The 18,673-nt window shown below is 38.9% G+C and overlaps 1 protein-coding gene across 1 annotated transcript; it reads left to right on the top strand.

Annotated features, from left to right (window-relative positions):
• The first annotated feature begins 5,714 nt into the window (after nt 1-5,714).
• On the top strand, nt 5,715-6,656 carry LOC144265969 (olfactory receptor 5AR1-like). Its single transcript, XM_077819071.1, has one exon. The coding sequence runs from the start codon at nt 5,718-5,720 to the stop codon at nt 6,654-6,656; it is 939 nt and encodes a 312-aa protein (XP_077675197.1). The 5' UTR covers nt 5,715-5,717.
• Nucleotides 6,657-18,673: the final 12,017 nt, after the last annotated feature.

Below are 18,673 nucleotides of genomic sequence, written 5' to 3'. Positions count from 1 at the left end.
GTCAAATTTGGGCAGATTTTCATCAGATTGGCATAAGGCACTGCCCTGTCAAATTTCATATCACTGCTGCAAAGCTTGGGGTCACCAGAGCTTTTCAGAGGAAAAGTTATCTGTGGTGGGGTGTGTGTTTTTTTTTTAATGTGGGCACAACAATGTCTTTTCCCCTAGCTTTGGTCTCAGAAATGGCAGAACAGGCTGAAACTTTCCGACTAAATACATTTCAATCTGAGGCAGGCAGGTCAATACACCGACAGGAAGCATGTCAATTTTGGAACGTCCACATGTTTCATACTGATCAAAAATTTGAAAACCAAAGATTTTGACATTTGCAAATGGACATTTTTCAGAATTTCCATTCTGTTCAAAATGTTAATATTTTAGCTTTTTTCCTTGATTTGTCAACATTGGTTTGCATCCCAAGTCAGTTTTTCCCATGGCATGGAAATTCTGAATGTCACTCAGCTCTGCCCTGTAGAATAGACTCAGCTACAGCAGGGTAAAGGTGTTTTGTTCTAGGGCAGCACGAGGGAGGAAGCACTAATGCAATGCGATAGGTAGCTCTGTGGTGCAATGGCTGGTCCATGATCCCTGCTAATGGAGGTGGAGATGCACAGATTGGGGATTCACCTGAGTCGATCCTTTCAACATTTCCTTTATGGCCTGTATTACGCAGGAGGTCAGACTAGCTGATTACAATGGTCCTGTCTGGCCTATAATCTATGGACCTATTCAGTATATGGCACCTTTATATTGATATAACTTCATCCACACTGATGCTTATACCAGTATATCAGAGGAGAAGCACATCCCTAACAGATATAGCGACACCTGTAAATCTTTCGGCTGTAGGCCAGATCTAAGTTGGCACGTGGCAGAGATGAAACCTGTACTCCTAAATCTAATTGACACTTTGGGCATCTCAGTCCAGAACCAGGCCCCATTGCTATTCCTGAAATCCCCTCTCAGCTGAGGCCAAACCCCATAGGTGCCTAAACTCACTTGGCACCTACATTTTTGCAGTAAAAGCTCCTTTGTCCCTGTTTCTGCCTCTGAGTATGCACACAGCTACTTCTTTCTGAGCATCCAGATGCCTACCCCTTCCACCTCAAAGGAGAAGAGATTTCACCAGGGGTCTCCCATCTCTCCTGTGGGCACTCTAGTTGCTGAAATATGGAATATTCTGGTGTGGTTCTCCCTCAATCTCTCCTGTTAGAGCTGTAATATTTGGAATCTGTGATTTATTAGCCCCAGCCTCCAGGAGACATAAAAGACATTTTAATGATCTCTTCTGACATTCTATCGGGGTAGTCATGTTCGTCTGTATCCACAAAAACAACACGGTGTCCGGTGGCACCTTAAAGGCTAACAGATTTATTTGAGCATAAGCTTTTGTGGGTAAAAAACCCACTACTTCAGATGCATGGAGTGAAAATTACAGATGCAGGCATTGTTATCCTGACACATGAAGATAAGGGAGTTCCCTCACAAGTGGAGAACCAGTGTTTGCAGGGCCAATTCAATCAGGGTGGATGTGGTCCACTCCCAATAATTGATGAGGAGGTGTCCAGTCTGGCCAATGTACATGGCAGTGGGGCATTGCTGGCACATGATGGCATATATAACATTAGTAGACATGCAGGTGAATGAGCCCCTGATGGTGTGGCTGATGTGGTTGGGTCCTCTGATGGTGTCACTAGAGTTGAATAGGGACTGGGAGTGGCTGGCTCACTACAAAAGCAGCTTTGCCTCTCCTGGAATTGACACCTCCTCATCAATTATTGGGAGTGGACCATATCCACCCTGATCGAATTGGTACTTGTGAGGTAACTCCCTTCTCTTCATGTGTCAGTGTAACAATGCCTGTATCTATAATTTTCACTTCATGCATCTGAAGAAATGGGTTTTTTTTACCCACAAAAGTTTATGCCCAAATAAATCTGTTAGTCTTTAAGGTGCCACCGGACTCCTTGTTGTTTTTCTGACATTCTGAGCTTTATGCTGCTTCAGGGATTTTGTCCCTAGTTGCCACCGAACCAAATAAGAACCCCTTGTGTCAGCCCCACACCATTCTACTCGGATAAGTGATAACATACCTCTTTCTCCACAGGTAGGCTTAATCCACTCAGCTCTGACAGAGTAGGAAGAAATATTCTCTTAATCTTTTGCTTTTGGACTTTAAATTAGATTCCCTGTCATCAGCTTTTCAGATATTTTGACCTGATATTTATTTTTGGCTTTTCTGCTTCAGACTAATACACAGTGGGAAAAGGTACATGAAGCTACAGGATTGCTTATGTTGACGGTATCTATTTGCAGAAGAATCAAATAGTGTAAGATAAATAACAGACAGGGAAAAACATAAAATATAATCTCTTGTTTTCTTTTGTCTTATTTTGCCATCTCATTTATTTAGTCTCAAATGTCATCTTTCGCATGAAGAATTGTGGTGTTAACTCAACAATTCTCAAGAGGATCTGGTGCTGCAGTGACAATTTTCAGAACTGAAGTTCTCTATTTACACACTGAATGGGTACAACATAAATTAAAGGCAACTCAAGATTCCAGTCTACAATACTACATCTCCTTCTGACAGTCTGCAGGTCAAGGCAGATACACAACAGCAGGTAAGAGGATCAGACCCAGAGTCCTCAGAAAACTTTGTCACACACCTGGTTCTATGCCTGGTTTGGGGAGGAACATAATATTTCTGTCTCCACTTAATATAACTTGTAACACAATGCTCTTGGTTCTTGTCATTGGCACTGGAGATGAAGTCCAGGACCCCAGGATCTGAAAAAAAGAACTACCTGATTTAAAATGCCTCTGTTTGTTAGCTCTGCGTGGTCCAGTCTCTGGAGAAGGACAGAGAGCTATGAAGTGTGAGTTCAGGTTACAAAATCAAGCACCTTTATCAGCTCTATATTTAATAATCATAAAAAGAATCGGACATTTACTACTGGAGGAGCTGGTGGTATTTTCTGTATTAGGTTACCGAGCACTTTCCATTCAAACAGATTCTTGTTTTTGAGAAGCTAAAACACCTCCATTGTTTGCAGCAAGTTTTTGAAATTCAGTTGGGAGAAAGCCCTTGGACTTGAGAAGAGCATTTTTGTTTTGTTTTTGTTTTTGTTTTCCCCATGAAATTCTCTTCAGGTTTAGCTGAGTTTTAACTTTTGATAACCACTGTCACCATTTTTTGTTTCAGTTGTGAGCAAAATTTGAGCTTCCGGCTAGTATAACACCTGTATTCTAAACAGATGGGCCCGTGTTACCACCAAAAAAAGCAGCAGACATTGACAATGTTACACCTGGAATAGTGACTGCTTCTGGACCTTCTCAACCAGAGTTGACTGGAGCAGGAGAGAGCCACCTCTGCATTACATATATGGCCCAGTGGTTCATTCCCTTCTCTGGGGATTTTACGTGGTCAGGCTCTCCCTCAGTTTCCCCAGAGGAAGAGAGGCAGAATACTGTGTCAGGCTCTCCACAGATCCTACACATCTCCCTGGTCATCTATAGAAAAATAGCTTGCTCTTGCAAAGGCCTGTAACAGAAGTGGTGGAAGTCTGTAATGCAGTGCAGGTGGTTACAGGTGCAAACCAAGAGGATGCAGAATGGAGGCGTTGTGACAGAATTGAGTTTTGTCTTTTTAAAAACCTAGGAAATTACATATGAAAAACTATATTAACAGAACATCATTTAGGTTGTCTATTCAGTCACACAAAAGTTAGTCTGCCCTATACACTGAATAAGGCAGGGGTCCAGTGGTTTTAAGAAAAAAAACAGCATGTGATAATGCAATTAAAGACTATCATAATGCAAACATCCAAGAGGGCAGAATTAAGGTTGCATAGGCAACCTCAAATCTGGCATTTCCTAATTTTCAGTTGCTGAAGTTTTCAACCGTAAAGACTTTTTGAGCAGGGTTGTTTTTTTTGGTATGTTTTATTTTGGGAGGCCGGGGGAGGAGGGGTTGATTCACAGTATGAATATTAAGAACAGTTACATTAGGCATGATACAGACATTTGCAAGGGATGTAAACCTTCATGCTTCTGAGCATGAGGCAACCACTAATTGCCTGGATGTAGGATGAAAATACCCCTATAGGCCTGTTATTGAATAACTTCCTACCGTGAGGGCTTTGCCCCTTTCCCTGAAGCACACTGCAAAGACTGCCAATGCATAGTCAATACTCAATAAGATGCATCATTTGTCTGATCTGGTATGGCAATTCCTATGTTCCCTATATTGACTACAATTTTCATTTTTTTTTTACTTGTCTAGCAGAGATGTAAAGAGAGAGGGAATATGCAGAATACCGAGACCTCTGTTTTTTCCAGTAACTAGGAAACTCCCACATTATCTCCAACTCATTTTCTTTCTATCCTAAAGATTACAAACGGGCATGAGATGCTTTGCGCCCATCAGCACAGATCTCACATTGTGTTACTGTGTCACTGGCCAGATGCTGATCTCAGTCTCACTAGTGTGAAGGTAGAGTAGCTCAGCTGAAGTCAATTGGTTAATGAGGAGTCAAAACAGCCCATAACTTCCTCCACCAAATACAAACCACAATGGAATTTACTGAGTGTACACCTACACCATGACTGGTAAGAAATGTCATTATTATTATCTTTTGAGCATCTCTTTGTGAATGTGGCAGTGAAATTCCATAGAAACATAACGGCCACACTGGGTCAGACCAAAGGTCCATCTAGCCCAGTATCCTGTCTTCTGACAGTGGCCAGTGCCAGGTGCCCCAGGGGGAATGAACAGAACAGGCAATCATCAAGTGATCCGTCCCCTGTCGCCCATTCCCAGCTTCTGGCAAACAGAGGCTAGGGACACCATCCCTGCCCATCCTGGCTAATAGCCATTGATGGACCTATCCTCCATGAGCTTATCTAGTTCTTTTTTGAACCCTGCTATAGTCTTGGCCCTCAAAACATCTTCTGGCAAGGAGTTCCACAGGTTAACTTAGTATTTATCCCTAGGAGATGCATTTTCTCATTTCTAGGCTCTGGGAATCTGAGAGTCAAAAGTAACCATAGAATCAGTTACAGTCCACACCACTTACAAATGTTAGTACCTCTGGGAGGATTTGTAAGAGGGAGGAAAAATAATGCACATGGTAACAAAGAATGTCTGTAAAACATAAACTGACTCCAATAGGACAGTGACACTTTAAGGCTGCATAGACAGTGATACCAAACTTTTCTGCTGGGGCTGCCTCATAGTAGGCACCTAAATTTCTATTTAGGCACCTATATAAAAGGGGCACTGAGCATCCCTTGTGCCCTTTGAGGTCGTTTGGATTAGGAAGAGAAAATCAATGACCATGAATAAACTCTATAGCATTGATTATTTGCGTACACTGATAGCAGATTATTTGCCTCCCTTCTAAACTAAACACTCCCAATCTATATATCTCTTATTTTATAGAAGATTTGACCCACTGGATGGTTTCATGCATATTAACACAGAGTATACAATATTTCTGTAGCTGGGTCATATCCTATCTCTAATGGAAAGCATGTGGGAAATACAAAGAGAACATTCCCTAGGAGTGTCCTTTGACGTGTTATGTTTATACACTGTTTCACAGGAACAATCACAGGGATTATGAGGGATCTGTACTCAATACTTTATTGGCCCATGATTAATTGTAATCCTTTTTTTTATTTTTCACCAGCAGAGGAGAGAGTTTCTGGAATAAATGGCAGAGAGAAACCATACCACGGTGACAGAGTTCATTTTCGTGGGATTCACAGATCATCCAGATCTACAGATCCCCCTCTTTATGTTGTTCCTAGTGATATATGTGGCCAGCCTGATGGGGAATCTTGGGATGATAGCGTTAATCATGGTTGAAACCCGACTTCATACCCCCATGTACTTTTTCCTAAGCCAGATGTCCATTGTAGATATTGGATATTCCACAGCCATAGCTCCCAGGCTGCTCATGACCTTTGTAGCAGAGACGAGAACCATTCCTTTCATTGAGTGTGCGGCACAACTATTCTTCGTCTGTTTTTTTGTGACCAGTGAATGTTGCCTCCTGGCTGTGATTGCGTATGACCGCTTCAAAGCTATCTGTAATCCACTGCTCTACAGAACCATTATGTCCAAGAGACACTGTGTCCTGTTGGTGGCTGGCACATATGTCTGTGGCTCTGTTAATTCAATTGTGCAAACTCTATTTATATTCAGTCTGTCCTTCTGCAGCTCCAGTGTTGTCAACCATTTCTTCTGTGACGTTCCCCCCATGCTGAAGCTGTCTTGCTCCGACACCCAGGTCACTGACCTTGTACTTTTCACTTTCTCGACTGTAATTGTCACGACTACTTTCCTGGGTGTCCTTATCTCCTACATGTGCATCCTCGCGGCCATTCTCAGGATCCATTCTGCCAAGGGGAGACGCAAAACCTTTTCCACCTGCGCCTCCCACCTGACAGTCATCACTATGTTTTATGGGACACTGATATGTATATATTTAAGACCCAGTTCCAGCTATTTGATGGACCAAGACAAGGTTACCTCTGTGTTTTATACCCTTGTGATCCCCATGTTGAACCCCCTGATCTACAGCCTGAGAAACAAGGAGGTAAATGATGCCTTTAAAAGGGTGTTATATAGGAAGATTTTTTCTTGGTAATTATAATCATTATTATATTTTAACCAATAAACAGCAGATGGCAGAATGAATTCTCTGTGTCATTATCCTTAGTTCTCTGACTCAGCTACTCCATGTGACGTTACATTGTATTGGACTGCGTACAGAAAATATAATGTTAGAAATTGCTGTTTTCAAGATCCACGAATGAGGGTCTGTGACACTACGTAGAATTGGCAAGATGCTCTGGCATTTGGCTTAAAGGACAATTGCTGTTGGTCCCAAAACCGATCCTTGAGGAACTCCGCTGGTAACTTCCTCCAGCCTGACAGTTTGCCTTTCAGTATGACCCTCTGTAGTCTTTCCCCTTTAACCAATTCCTTATTCCTTTCAATTTTCATATTGATCCCCATCTTTTCCAATTAAATTAATAATTCCCCATGTGGCACTGTATCAAACGCCTTACTGAAATCTAGGTAAATGATAAATACCATGGAGGGAGAGGAATTATTTACGCTCAGTACCAATGTGGACAAAAGAACAAATGGATATTGTAGAAGAAAACAAGTTCTTACTTTTAGTTTGCATGCAACAAGTTAGAGACAGTTTTATTTTTAGGCAATTGCAAGAAGGAAGACAGCCGTTTGGATAGTATCCGTTTTTATGCTAATTTTTAAAGTATAAACAATGTAAGGCAAGTATTTATACCTTTTTATTACATAAAGCTCTGCTTTGTTTATACATTTTTTAAAATATTTTATTTCTTTTAAATATTTTTTTACTACAATTACATTTTATTATTTTAAGGCAAGGTTAAAACCAGCTTTGCTTTGCAATTTTTGTTCGCTTGCACCAGTTTTGCCTTGATAAGTTTTGCGTTCTTAGGGGTTAGAGTTAGCCTGACTTTTGCTTTTTTTTTTTTTTAACAGAACTAAGATGGCTGCCCTTAAATCCCGTTTTTCACACTCCCCCCTTTAGTGCTTTTAGCGCAACCATCATTTTTAAACTTTTATTTTTTAGACCTTGTATTTTTGATTTTAGATTAAAAGGATCAGGTTTAGCCCCATAACTTTTGGTTGGATGTAACGATAATGTGTAATTAGTATGAACATGAAAGGTAGTTTTGTTGTTCTTGTTTTTTATAACCACAATAACATATTTTTAAATTAAACAAAAACAATGTGTTTACTGTAATAGTAAGCTGGGGTTATTTTGTAGCCTTAGTTACATAGCACCGTACATTATAATTAGTCCATAAGATAAATGCTTTATAGATGGTATGAAAGGCATGTGTTTTAATTTGATATATATTTTGAAGCACATGTATTTGGCCTTGTAATTTACAGATTTTTTTGAACCTGTGGTAGGAGTGAGTGTAGGTTTTGGAATTGGTCGGGTATTAAGGTGGCTTAATTAAAGGGTATTTGAAGCCTAAGATTTAATTGTAGGACTTTATTTGCAGGCCAATAGATAATGATTTTTTGCAGCAGTGGTGAAATTAAAATGTATGTTTTGCAAAATGGTGACCTTAATGTTTACACAGCTGTAATTTCTCTTAGAAGAGCAGGTGTTTTGTTAGGGTCACTTTTTGTTTTCTACTTTTTTAACAAACGCTGTTATAAACCGTGACAATTTTTTTTGGCTTTAGCTTTTGTACGCACTGAGGCTGTGGGGGCTTTAAAGGCCAAAAATGTTTGTTGGCTTTTTATTTTTATGTAAACATTAGGTATTTTAGGAGCATTGACAATAAATTGGCTAGGCATACCAGGGGAATTATTTTTTTTTTAAATATTACCTTGAATTCTTTAATTTTATATGCATTTTTTTTACGGACCTGCAGGATTTGGTATGTGGGAACCCACATCCCTTTCACCATCCCGTAGGCTTGGAAGGAGCACTGCGAGTGCCTGCAACTTTACCCTGAAAATGTTTAAGTTTGTTTTTACGGCCACAGATCAGATGGCAATTTGGAAGCACTAGTAAGGGCAGTGGGCCAGGCCTGGTGCTGAAGGTCACTGTGAATGGCCATTAGCTGGTTATTTAGGACTTTTTGAATGTTTGAACATGCCAGGTTTTACTGCAATTTTTTTTTTTGCCTTAGTGATATTTAATACCATGTTTATTCACAACTTTTGGGTTATTAAAGTCAGGGCAGAGATAACATGTAATTTATCCATTTCAGCTTGCGCTTGGGTTAACTGTGCTTTAGTAATAAGACTAGTGGCCTCTTTTAGTTGCCCTGATTTTTTTATTATGTTGTTTTTAATTGCTGCTGCACTATTGGCCCCACTTGACAGGTGTTTGAACAATTTTTTTTTAAGAGGAGACACACGCGCTTTGCTCTGCTAACCGAATAGCAGCTTCTTTGGAGCAGTTTGGATAGATATAAGTGACCTGAAAGCTAAACAGGGGCAGAGTCAATTTTATAGTTTTTAATATAGCATTAATTACTATTACCTGGTATTTTAGCACATTTCTTTTAATAAAGTACCATACCACATTTGTTGTTTAAATAGTTTTATAGACTTTTAAGAAGCATTGACATGAATAGCATAGGAAGGGGTATATTACAATACGGTACAGATTAGGTTAATTACTGGGACTGTTTTAGTACAGGTAAATTTTTGGTGGCAGAACACACCCTTTTTTAAATATGAATTTGATTATTTACTAATTGGGTCACCTAAAACAATAAGGACCTTTTTTGACCTATTATAGACCCCTGCAATGGCTATTATATTAACCCCGCTACAAAGCTCACTAATTTTAATTTTAGATTTGAGGCTTATTTGTAGTGATATTGTATACTTTTATTTGTATTGACTAGTTTGTTTTTTATTTAATTATGTTCTTAGATAGGATATTTTGAACCTTAAACCTAATTTTGTAAACAATATTTAATTACATTATTAAAATGTGAAGGCCTTGGCCATTGGGTTTTATTAGAATATATGGTGTTGTTTGTATTTGGATGTGTTACGGGGGTAGAAGTATCGTGGAGGGAATGGCGGGGGCAGTGGCAACAAGTCACCTTCGGTATTTGTTGTTTGAAAGCGAATTAGGGAGGGCAATACATGCTGAAGGTACTTATTGAAAAACACAGGGCGCAGCCTTGGAATAAACCCCCAAACCCAATTAATGCCACATTTTTAAGCATGGATTTTACAAGGTTTTTTTTTTTGCCAGTGTATAATGCTACGCCTTGTTTACCAGGGCCAGTTTTTAACGTTTTTTGTTGTTAGGAATTTTTGAACTTTGGCAGTTTTAGTGGAGCCAGTGGGTTTTGGTGGTGGGTTTTGGAGCAATTGTGGTTTCGTACTGTGGAAAAAAAAATATTATTATTACTTTTTTTTACTTTGAATGCAGCAAGCCAGAAACCGTTTATACTTTAAAAAACTACTAAGGCCAAGGTATCTCTGTCCATTGTATTTCTTCCCTTGCAATTGCCTAAAAAATAAACTATATAAAGCAGTATTTATACCCTTTGATTATATAAGATGGTGTCTTTGTTTATACTTTTTTGATATTTTATTTGTTTTTAATTTTTTTTCCTAACAATTCCATTTTATTTTTATTTTAAGGCAAGGTTAAATAGCTTTGTTTGCAGTTTTTTATACACTTTACCAGGTCTGCCTTTACATATTTTGCGTTATTATGGTTCTGCGTTAGCCTGACTGTTGCTTTGTTTTTCAATCAACTGAGAGGCCGACATTTAATGTTTTTTAATTTTGTTTTTACACTCCCCCGCTTTGTGCATTTTTTAGCACAACTACCATTTTAATTTTTTTATTTTTTTTAGATTTTGTATTTTTGATTTTAGATTAAATGGTCAGCCTTATCAACTGTGACTGGATATAACAACAAAGCATACGGTTTGAACATGAAAGGTATTTTTGTTATTACATTTTTTACAACAACATATTTTTAAACTACACAAAAACAATATAAACATTACTGTTTTTATTGTAACAATCTGCTGGGGTTGATTTATAGCCTTAGTTACATAACACATTACATTATGATAGACACTTTATAAACTGTGGAATGCATGGTTTTTAATTGAATATATAATTTGAAGTATAATATAATATACTTTGAAGTACATAAATATATATGTACATCAATGAAGTACATAAATACAATATAACTTGAAGTACATAAATTTGACCTTGTAATTTAGAGATTTTTTGAACCTTTGGTAGGAGTGAGTGTAGGTTTTAGAATTGGTTTGGTATTAAGGTAGTCTAATTACAAGATATTGGAAACCTAAGATTTAATTGTAGGACTTAATTTGCAGGCCAATAATGTAATTGTTCACAGCAGTGATGAGATTAAAATGTATATTTTACAAAGTGGTGGCCTCAACATTTACACAGCTGTTACTAACTGGGAAATTAGGTGTTTTGTTCGGGTAGTTTTCTGTTTTCTACCTTTTTAACAACCATTGTTAAAAGAGTGACGACTTTTTTTGGCTTTAGCTCTTGTACGCACTGAAGCTGTGAGGGCTTTAAAGGCCAAAGTGTGTGTTAATTTTTTTATTTTTATGTAAACATTAGGTGTTTTAGGAGCACTGACAAAATTGGCTAGGCATGCCAGGTGGGTTAATTTTTTAAATATTATGGTGAATATTTATTTCATGTTCTATGCGTTTTTTTTTTACGGAGCTGCAGGTTTGGTATGTGGGAGCCCACAACCCTTTAACCGGCCCGTAGGCTTGGAAGGAGCACTGAGAGTGCCTACAACTTTACCCTGAAAACGTTTAAGTTTGGTTTTACGGCCACAGATCAGATGGCACTTTGGAAGCACTAGTCAGGGCAGTGGGCCAGGCCTGGTGCTTAAGGTCACTGTGAATGGCCGTTAGCTGGTTATTTGGGAAATTCTGAATGTTTGAACATGCCAGATTTTACTGCATTTTTTTTTTTGCCTTAGTGATATTTAATACCATTTTTGTTAACCGCTTTTGGGTCATTGAACTAAGGGTGGAGATAACATGTAATTTACCAACTTTAGCCTATACCGGGGTTAGCTGTGCTTTAGTAATAAGACCAGTGGCCTTTTTTAGCTGTTTTATTTTTTTATTATGCTGTCGGCCTTGAAATGTTTTAAATTGCTGCTTCACTTCTGGCACCATTTTATAGGTGTTTTACCAGAGTTCATTTTTCTAGAGGAGACCCAGGGCCTTTGTTGTGCCGACCGAACAGCAGCCCCCTTGGAGCAGTTTGGATATATAAAATTGACGTGAAACAAGATAGGGCCAAACAAATTTTACAATTTTTAATATAACATTAATTACTGTTAATTAGTATTTTAAAACTTTTTTTTAAATAAATATGATACCACATTTGTTTAAAAAAATTTATGTACCTTTAAGAAGCATTGACATGAATAGCATAGGAAGGGGTATTTTGCAATACGGTACAGATTAGGTTATTAATTACTGGGACTATTTTAGTACAGGTAAATTTCTGGTGGCAGAACACACCCTTTTTTAAATATGAATTTGATTATTTACTAATTGGTTCACCAAAAACAGTAAGGACCCATTTTTTTAGATATATATATACTACAGACCCCTGGAATGGCCATTATATTAACCCCATTATAAAACCCACTAATTTAAATTTTAAATTTTTTAGGCTTATTTGTAGTCATGTGATATACCTTTACTTTTACTGACCGGTTTGTTTTATTTAATTGTTTGCTGATATGGGATATTTTGAACTTTAAAAATACTTTTTAAACAATATTTAAATAAATTAGTAAAGTGGGAAGGCCTTGGCTATTGGGTGTTATTAGACTATATGGTATTGTCTGTACTTGGATGTGTTACGGGTGATAGTATAGTGGAGAAAATGGTGGGGGCAGTGGCAACAAGGCGTTTTTGGTATTTGTTATTTAACAGCCAATCAGAAAGGACAATACATGCTGAAGATACTTATTTAAAAACACAGGGCGCTGCCTGTGGAATAAAGCCCCACATTTAATTAATACCACTTTGTTAAGCATGGGTTTTACAAGGTTTTTTGGCCCGTGTATAATTTCTTTTTTACCAGAGTTAGTTTTTAATGTTTTTTATAGTTAGGAATTTTTGGACTTTGGCAGTTTTAGCAGAGAGAGCGGGTTTATTTTGTTTGAAGCAGTTGTGGTTTAGTACCATGCAGGGGAGAAGTTACCAGCACGTTACCCTGCAGTGGTTTGGGTTTTTTTAGCACATTCTGGCTGTATGGTAATTTCATTAGTGGACAAGGGAGAGGTTACTAGCACTTCACCTTGTTAGTTTTTTTGTTTGTTTGTTTGTTTTGCTGACCAGAAGGAGGAAAAGCAATACCAGAAGGAGGGACAGGCTGATTAATAGTTGAAGTGGAGTTATTTTGAGGCCGAGGGGCTTTTTTGCAGGGAGCAGCATGGGTTCAGGCAGTGAGCTCTTGGCACTTTACAGCAGTGTTAGTAGTTAGCAGGACTTGCTAAGGGCCTTTTTAGGGTGGAGCCAGGGCAGTTTTGTGTTGATGGACCTGTACGTAGACCCAGTTACCTGTTTTTTAACCAATGGCAGGTTGGTTGAGGTTTCTTGGAGCAGGACTTTTCTTACCTGTGAATACAGAGACCTAACACATTTTATTAATGCCTGGCAGTGTTCTGCAGATTTTACGGCTGCTTGGACCCATTTTAAGCCCCCGCTTTTTTCTTGGGGCAGTTAGGTTTTAATAAAACCCCTTATGTATTTTTAGCTCATTTAACTAAAATGTTTATGGCCAAATTATTTTAATTAAATTGTTTTTTTGCCTGGATTTATTTGCAGACCTTTTTTGGAAAAGGGCCCTTTTTTTTTTTTAAGACTGGCTGCAAAGAAACCAGGAATTTTTTTTTTTTAGCATTTTGTAAAATTTAACTGCTTATTTTTTTTAGCAATTATAGAGTTAACTTTAGCTTTTTAAAATTACTTATTTTTTAAAATGACACTTAAAATAGTAAAATCTAAGTTAATTAATTGTTTTAGGCATTTAAATTTTTGATGCTTGTAATTAGCTATGCTTTTAAAGTTTTTAACTTTAAAAAAAAAAAATTGTGTTGCTTGCTTGGGCCCGATTTTGCTTTTTTTGCGGAACCGTTCCTTTTTATGGGCACAAGCCTTGTTTTACTACCACTTTAACAAGGAGGGTGGGCTTTTTAAACTAGTCCCCACCCCTTTAGGTTATTTTTTTGGAAACATTTTTATTTCCAAGGGCTATCCGGGTGGTGGCGTGTGAGGCTGGCCACCTGGGCAGAATGCATGGCCAATTGGCGATGTCACTGTTTCATGTTTTTTACGGCAGACACAGGGCCATTGCGGCATATGCTGAGCACACATGGTTACATTTTCACATGTTCCTGAAGGGCTGGTACTTGCTTAGCCAGGGCTTTCAGGCGGGTGCGTTTTGGTTTTTTTGCTTGGAAGTTTAGTTTTAAGGCTTGCAACTTGTTTTGGGCAGAGGTTTGAGTTGCTGCTTGGATAGTGATTTATGCATTTAGTTGCTTCATTTTTTTTTGAGCTGTTGGGTACACATATTTTTTAATTTTTTTTTTATTGCTTAGTTTTGCTATGACTTGGGGTAGACCCACCTGCACCCTTTGTTTGCAGCCCGGGGTGGAGAGAGGAATACTAAACCATTTTTTGGTTTTTAGGCATACTAAAATGGAGAGTGGGGCTTATTTTTAATTATGCAATTTTTAACCTATAATACCAACAGTGCCAAACAAAGCAAACGTGAAATAACAAGGATAAAGCAGATAGATGGTGTGCACTGTTCAGGGCTTTTTCCCTTTGCAATTTTTTCTTAAACTGTCTCAGATTTTTTTCAGAGTAACAGCCGTGTTAGTCTGTATTCGCAAAAAGAAAAGGAGTACTTGTGGCACCTTAGAGACTAACCAATTTATTTGAGCATGAGCTTTTGTTACCAATTTGCCTGTGCCTTAGTTAATTAGGCTAAGACCACAGGATCGCAGGGGCGGAGATGAAGAGCACACACCATGTGACTGAACTTTAAATCTTTAATAATAAAATAACACAGTGGTGAGTGTGGGAACTGCTTTTACATTACTTAAAGGAAGAAAAAACGGTAATACTTAAACTCTGACCCACTTTTATACGTGTCCACACGCTGCCCAGGCTGGCCAGCCCCAGGGGTAGGACAGAGAGAGAGAGAGAGGTGGATGGTAGGTTGTTTTCTGTATAGATTGTTTAGAGGTACGCTGCAAAATTTTTTAACTTGCTTTTCCTTTTGGGAGGGATTTTTATGCCCTGGGTTTTTTGGGGCGTTCCTTTTAGAGATCTTTGCTTGGTATTTTAGTTTAGGCCAGCTGTTTGTGGCCTTTTTAGTGTTTTCAAACCATACTGGCTTTAGGGTTGCAAAGGCAGACTGTTGGGTTTTACCGGGTGGCCAATCTTTGCAAATGTAATTTTAGTTTTGCAACTTATTTGCTTTTTGTTTTATGTGTGTTTATAATTTTTTTACAGCCAGCTGGGGCTGAAAGCAGTTTTTTCTGCTTGGCTTGGTCTCTGTTTTTTGATTTTTGAATGCAGGGCAGCTTTTTTTATTTTTAGGCCAAACTGACTTTTTAAATTAACCCTTCCCCTGCTTTTTTTTTTTTTTTTTTGCATTTAGATTTAACTAATTGGGGATATGGAAGAGCTGAGAGGGTTAACAATATAGTTTGGGTAGGAAGGCATTTGGTTGCATTACATTTAGTTTTTAAATTTTGTATTTGAGTTTTTAATTTCAGGGGGAGTTTTTTAGCTTTTGGACTTGAGATTTATGGAGGTTTTTGTAGCTTTTTTTTTTTTGAGGTGTATGATTTTATTTAAATTGAAGGTACCTTTTAGTGGGAATTGTTTAGAGGGATTATTATGTACAAATTTTAATTACACAAGGGAGTATTTTGTTCGCTTAGCAGCTTATAAAATAGCTTCCCCAGTTTATTTTGTTTGCTGTGTTAGCTGCTTAAAAGCTAAAAAGATTTTTACACACTTTAGGGAAAGGGTTTGCGGTGTAGCAGCTTAGAAGTAGGAAAGGCTTTTACTTTTTTGCACTGTTTGCTGGGTCACGAGGTTTGGCTGACCCCTCCCCCCTTATGTTTAGAACTTTTTTACTTAGAGAGTGAGGACCCTGGTGTGCCTGAAGTTAGCTTAAGTCCCAGACCTCGATAGCGGCATTTACTTTTTACACATTTATTATTTACTTTTATTTATTTTATATTAAGATGCTATCTTTAAACAATAACCTTAATTTTTTATGTTTTGACTTACTACACCCTTATTGAGGCAGCAAAATTTTTTAGCATTGATTAGGTTTGACCTTAACCTTATATTGGGGGTGCGGAAAAAAGTTTTTCAGCGCTGCTTATAACTAACCTTATTGGGGGATGGAAACAAATTTTTCACCACCACTTTGCATTTGGCCTTGTTGCGTAATGAATAAGTTTGCATGGCATGAGCCCAAAGGGACAGACAGCCCCATGGTTAGTTTTTGTTTGTGTTTTTTTTTTTTTGATACCCCAGTATCGATTTTTAAAGGTTTTTTTTACCTTTTGTTTGGTGCTTTGGGCTTTGAAGGGGAATGGTTTGTCTAGTTGCTGCTGTTTTAGCCATGCGTTGCTATCCGAATCACGGCACCAAATGGTGGAAGAAAACAAGTTCTTACTTTTAGTTTGGATGCAGCAAGTTAGAGACAGTTTTATTTTTAGGCAATTGCAAGAAGGAAGATGTCCGTTTGGACAGAGTGTCCTTACGCAAATTTTTAAAGTCTAAAAAATGTAAAGCAAGTATTTATAGCTTTTTATTATTTATGTAATAATAAAGCTTTGTTTTGTTTATACTTTTTTATATTTTATTTGTGGCAAAAATGTTAAACAATTACAGTTTATTGTTATTTTAAGACAAGATTAAAACCAGCTTTGCTTTGCAATTTTTATACGCTTACCAGTTTTGCCTTTATGAGTTTTGCACTAGAGTTAGCCTGACTTTTGCTTTCTTTTCAACAGAACTAAGATGACTGCACTTATATCCCTTTTTGTTACTTCCACGGGAAGTTTAGATCTGAAATTAGACGAAGGTTTCTAACCATCAGAGGAGTAAAGTTTTGGAACAGCCTTCCAAGGGAAGCGGGGAGGGGAGGGGGGCAAAAGACCTAGCTGGTTTCAAGATTAAGCTTGATAAATTTATGGAGGAGATGGTATGATGGGTTAACATGATTTTGGCAATTAATTGATCTTTGACTATTTTTGGTAGATGGGGCCCAGTGGCCTGGGATGGGATGTTGGATGGAATGGGATGTGAGTTACCCAGAAAAGAATTCTGTGTAGTATCTGGCTGGTGAATCTTGCCCACATGCTCAGGGTTCAGCTGATTGCCATATTTGGGGTCAGGAAGGAATTTTCCACCAGGGCAGACTGGCAGAAGCCCTGGGGTTCTTTTGCCTTCCTCTGCAGCATAGGGCACGGGTCACTTGCTGGAGGATTCTCTGAACCTTGAAGTCTTTAAACCATGATTTGAGGACTTCAATAGCTCAGATGCAGGTGAGAGGTTTATTGTAGGAGTGGGTGGGTGAGATTCTGTGGCCTGCACACAACACTCGCCATTAAAGGCATGTGTTCCGTATGGCTGATGTCAGGTGTGCAGTCCAAAATAACAGGGTAATATCTTGCTGACTTAAGATCTCCCACAATCATCCATTTGACTTTTGTTGCCAGGAACTGAATGATCTCATTTTGAATGGTTTTCCAAGGTAGTAGTGTGTGTACATTTCTTGGGTGATGACACTTCTTAGACGCTCCTGGAGTACAGCACCATACTCAGCCATCAGCTCCACAATTTTAAGGAAGTTTCCATTGTTTGGCACATACAGCTGATCTGAAATGCCACGCAGTGCTAGGTTTTGGGTAGCAAGCATTCTCACAATGGCAAGGAGCCTTTTCTGAACATTTTGCCAGGAAAGAGACTCTGATGCAATCTTCTCTTGATGCTGATCATCTATGGAGGCCTTTAACCTTAGTCTCATCTCAAGCTCTTTCCACCTATGGAATGCTCTCTGGTGATTTGCTGCCTTCTCATGGCATGCCAGATTTCTAGCCAGATTTTTCCAGTCCTTTGTTTCTGTAGAGCCCAAAGAGGCTGGAACATTAGAATGCAGTATTCTCAATTTTTGAATACATAAGTCCTGGCCTCTCCACTTTCTCACCATTGGGGATTTCATGCCAGTAATGTGTTGGATGGGAACTACTCTTTTCATTGTCTTTGGGAAACATCAAGTTTTTCACTTGCTGTGGCCCATGCGGTACAAGGAAGTCCCTCAGGCTATTGCTCAAGTGAGTCCACAGTCTTGGATCATGTAGACTTAAGGAACTCAACTTAGCAGCAGCAGTTTCTGGCGCCTCCACCACATCCTTCTCTGATCTACACTTTTCTTCAGGAATGTGCATGGTTACATCCATTGGAGATGCAGATAGGGATGCTGCAGTAGCTGCCAGGTCACCTGCACTCTGACTAACTGGAAGATCAGGCATCTCCTCACCACTCACATCCTCACTGGGGCTGGAAGGCTCACCGTGAACATTTGTGTCTACGTATCTCAGGAGAGCTCCTTCCTGCTTAGATGAAGAAAGCAAAAGAAGCATTTCTCTTTTTCTGAATGCTGCCCCAGAGGGGCGTTTTCTTCTTTCACTCATGACTGCTGTTCTGTGCCAGCCATAGTGGCTCTCAACACTCAGTTGAAGGGGATAAATAAGCAGGCTGGTAGCAGGGCCTGAGTGAAGGAAGATATCAGCGTCTTAAGGGCCTAACTGGCTCCTACTACCTCAGCTGACTTCCTGTTCTCCTCAGGTGGGTTCAGGGAAGCAGCAGGAAACAGGAAGCTCCCTGAGAAGCTGGGGTTAATCAGTCCAGGCTCCTGGGGATGCTAGAGAGGTACATAAGAGGCTCCTCCTCCTCTCTCTCCCTGCAGCTCCTGCTGCTTTCTGTCATTCTCTCTCACCTTTTCTCCTGCCTGCCTGTTCTGTCTCTTGTACCCTCCTTCCTCCAGCACAGC

The sequence above is a fragment of the Eretmochelys imbricata genome, chromosome 6 (assembly GCF_965152235.1).
Source record: "Eretmochelys imbricata isolate rEreImb1 chromosome 6, rEreImb1.hap1, whole genome shotgun sequence".
Taxonomy (NCBI): domain Eukaryota; kingdom Metazoa; phylum Chordata; order Testudines; family Cheloniidae; genus Eretmochelys; species Eretmochelys imbricata.
Note: the sequence above shows the minus strand (reverse complement) of the source record. Positions and strands in the feature narration are given on the sequence as shown.

Coding starts and splice junctions, on each gene's coding strand:
- LOC144265969 (XM_077819071.1), top strand. CDS start 5,718: ATGGCAGAGAGAAACCATACCACGGTGACAGAGTTCATTTTCGTGGGA.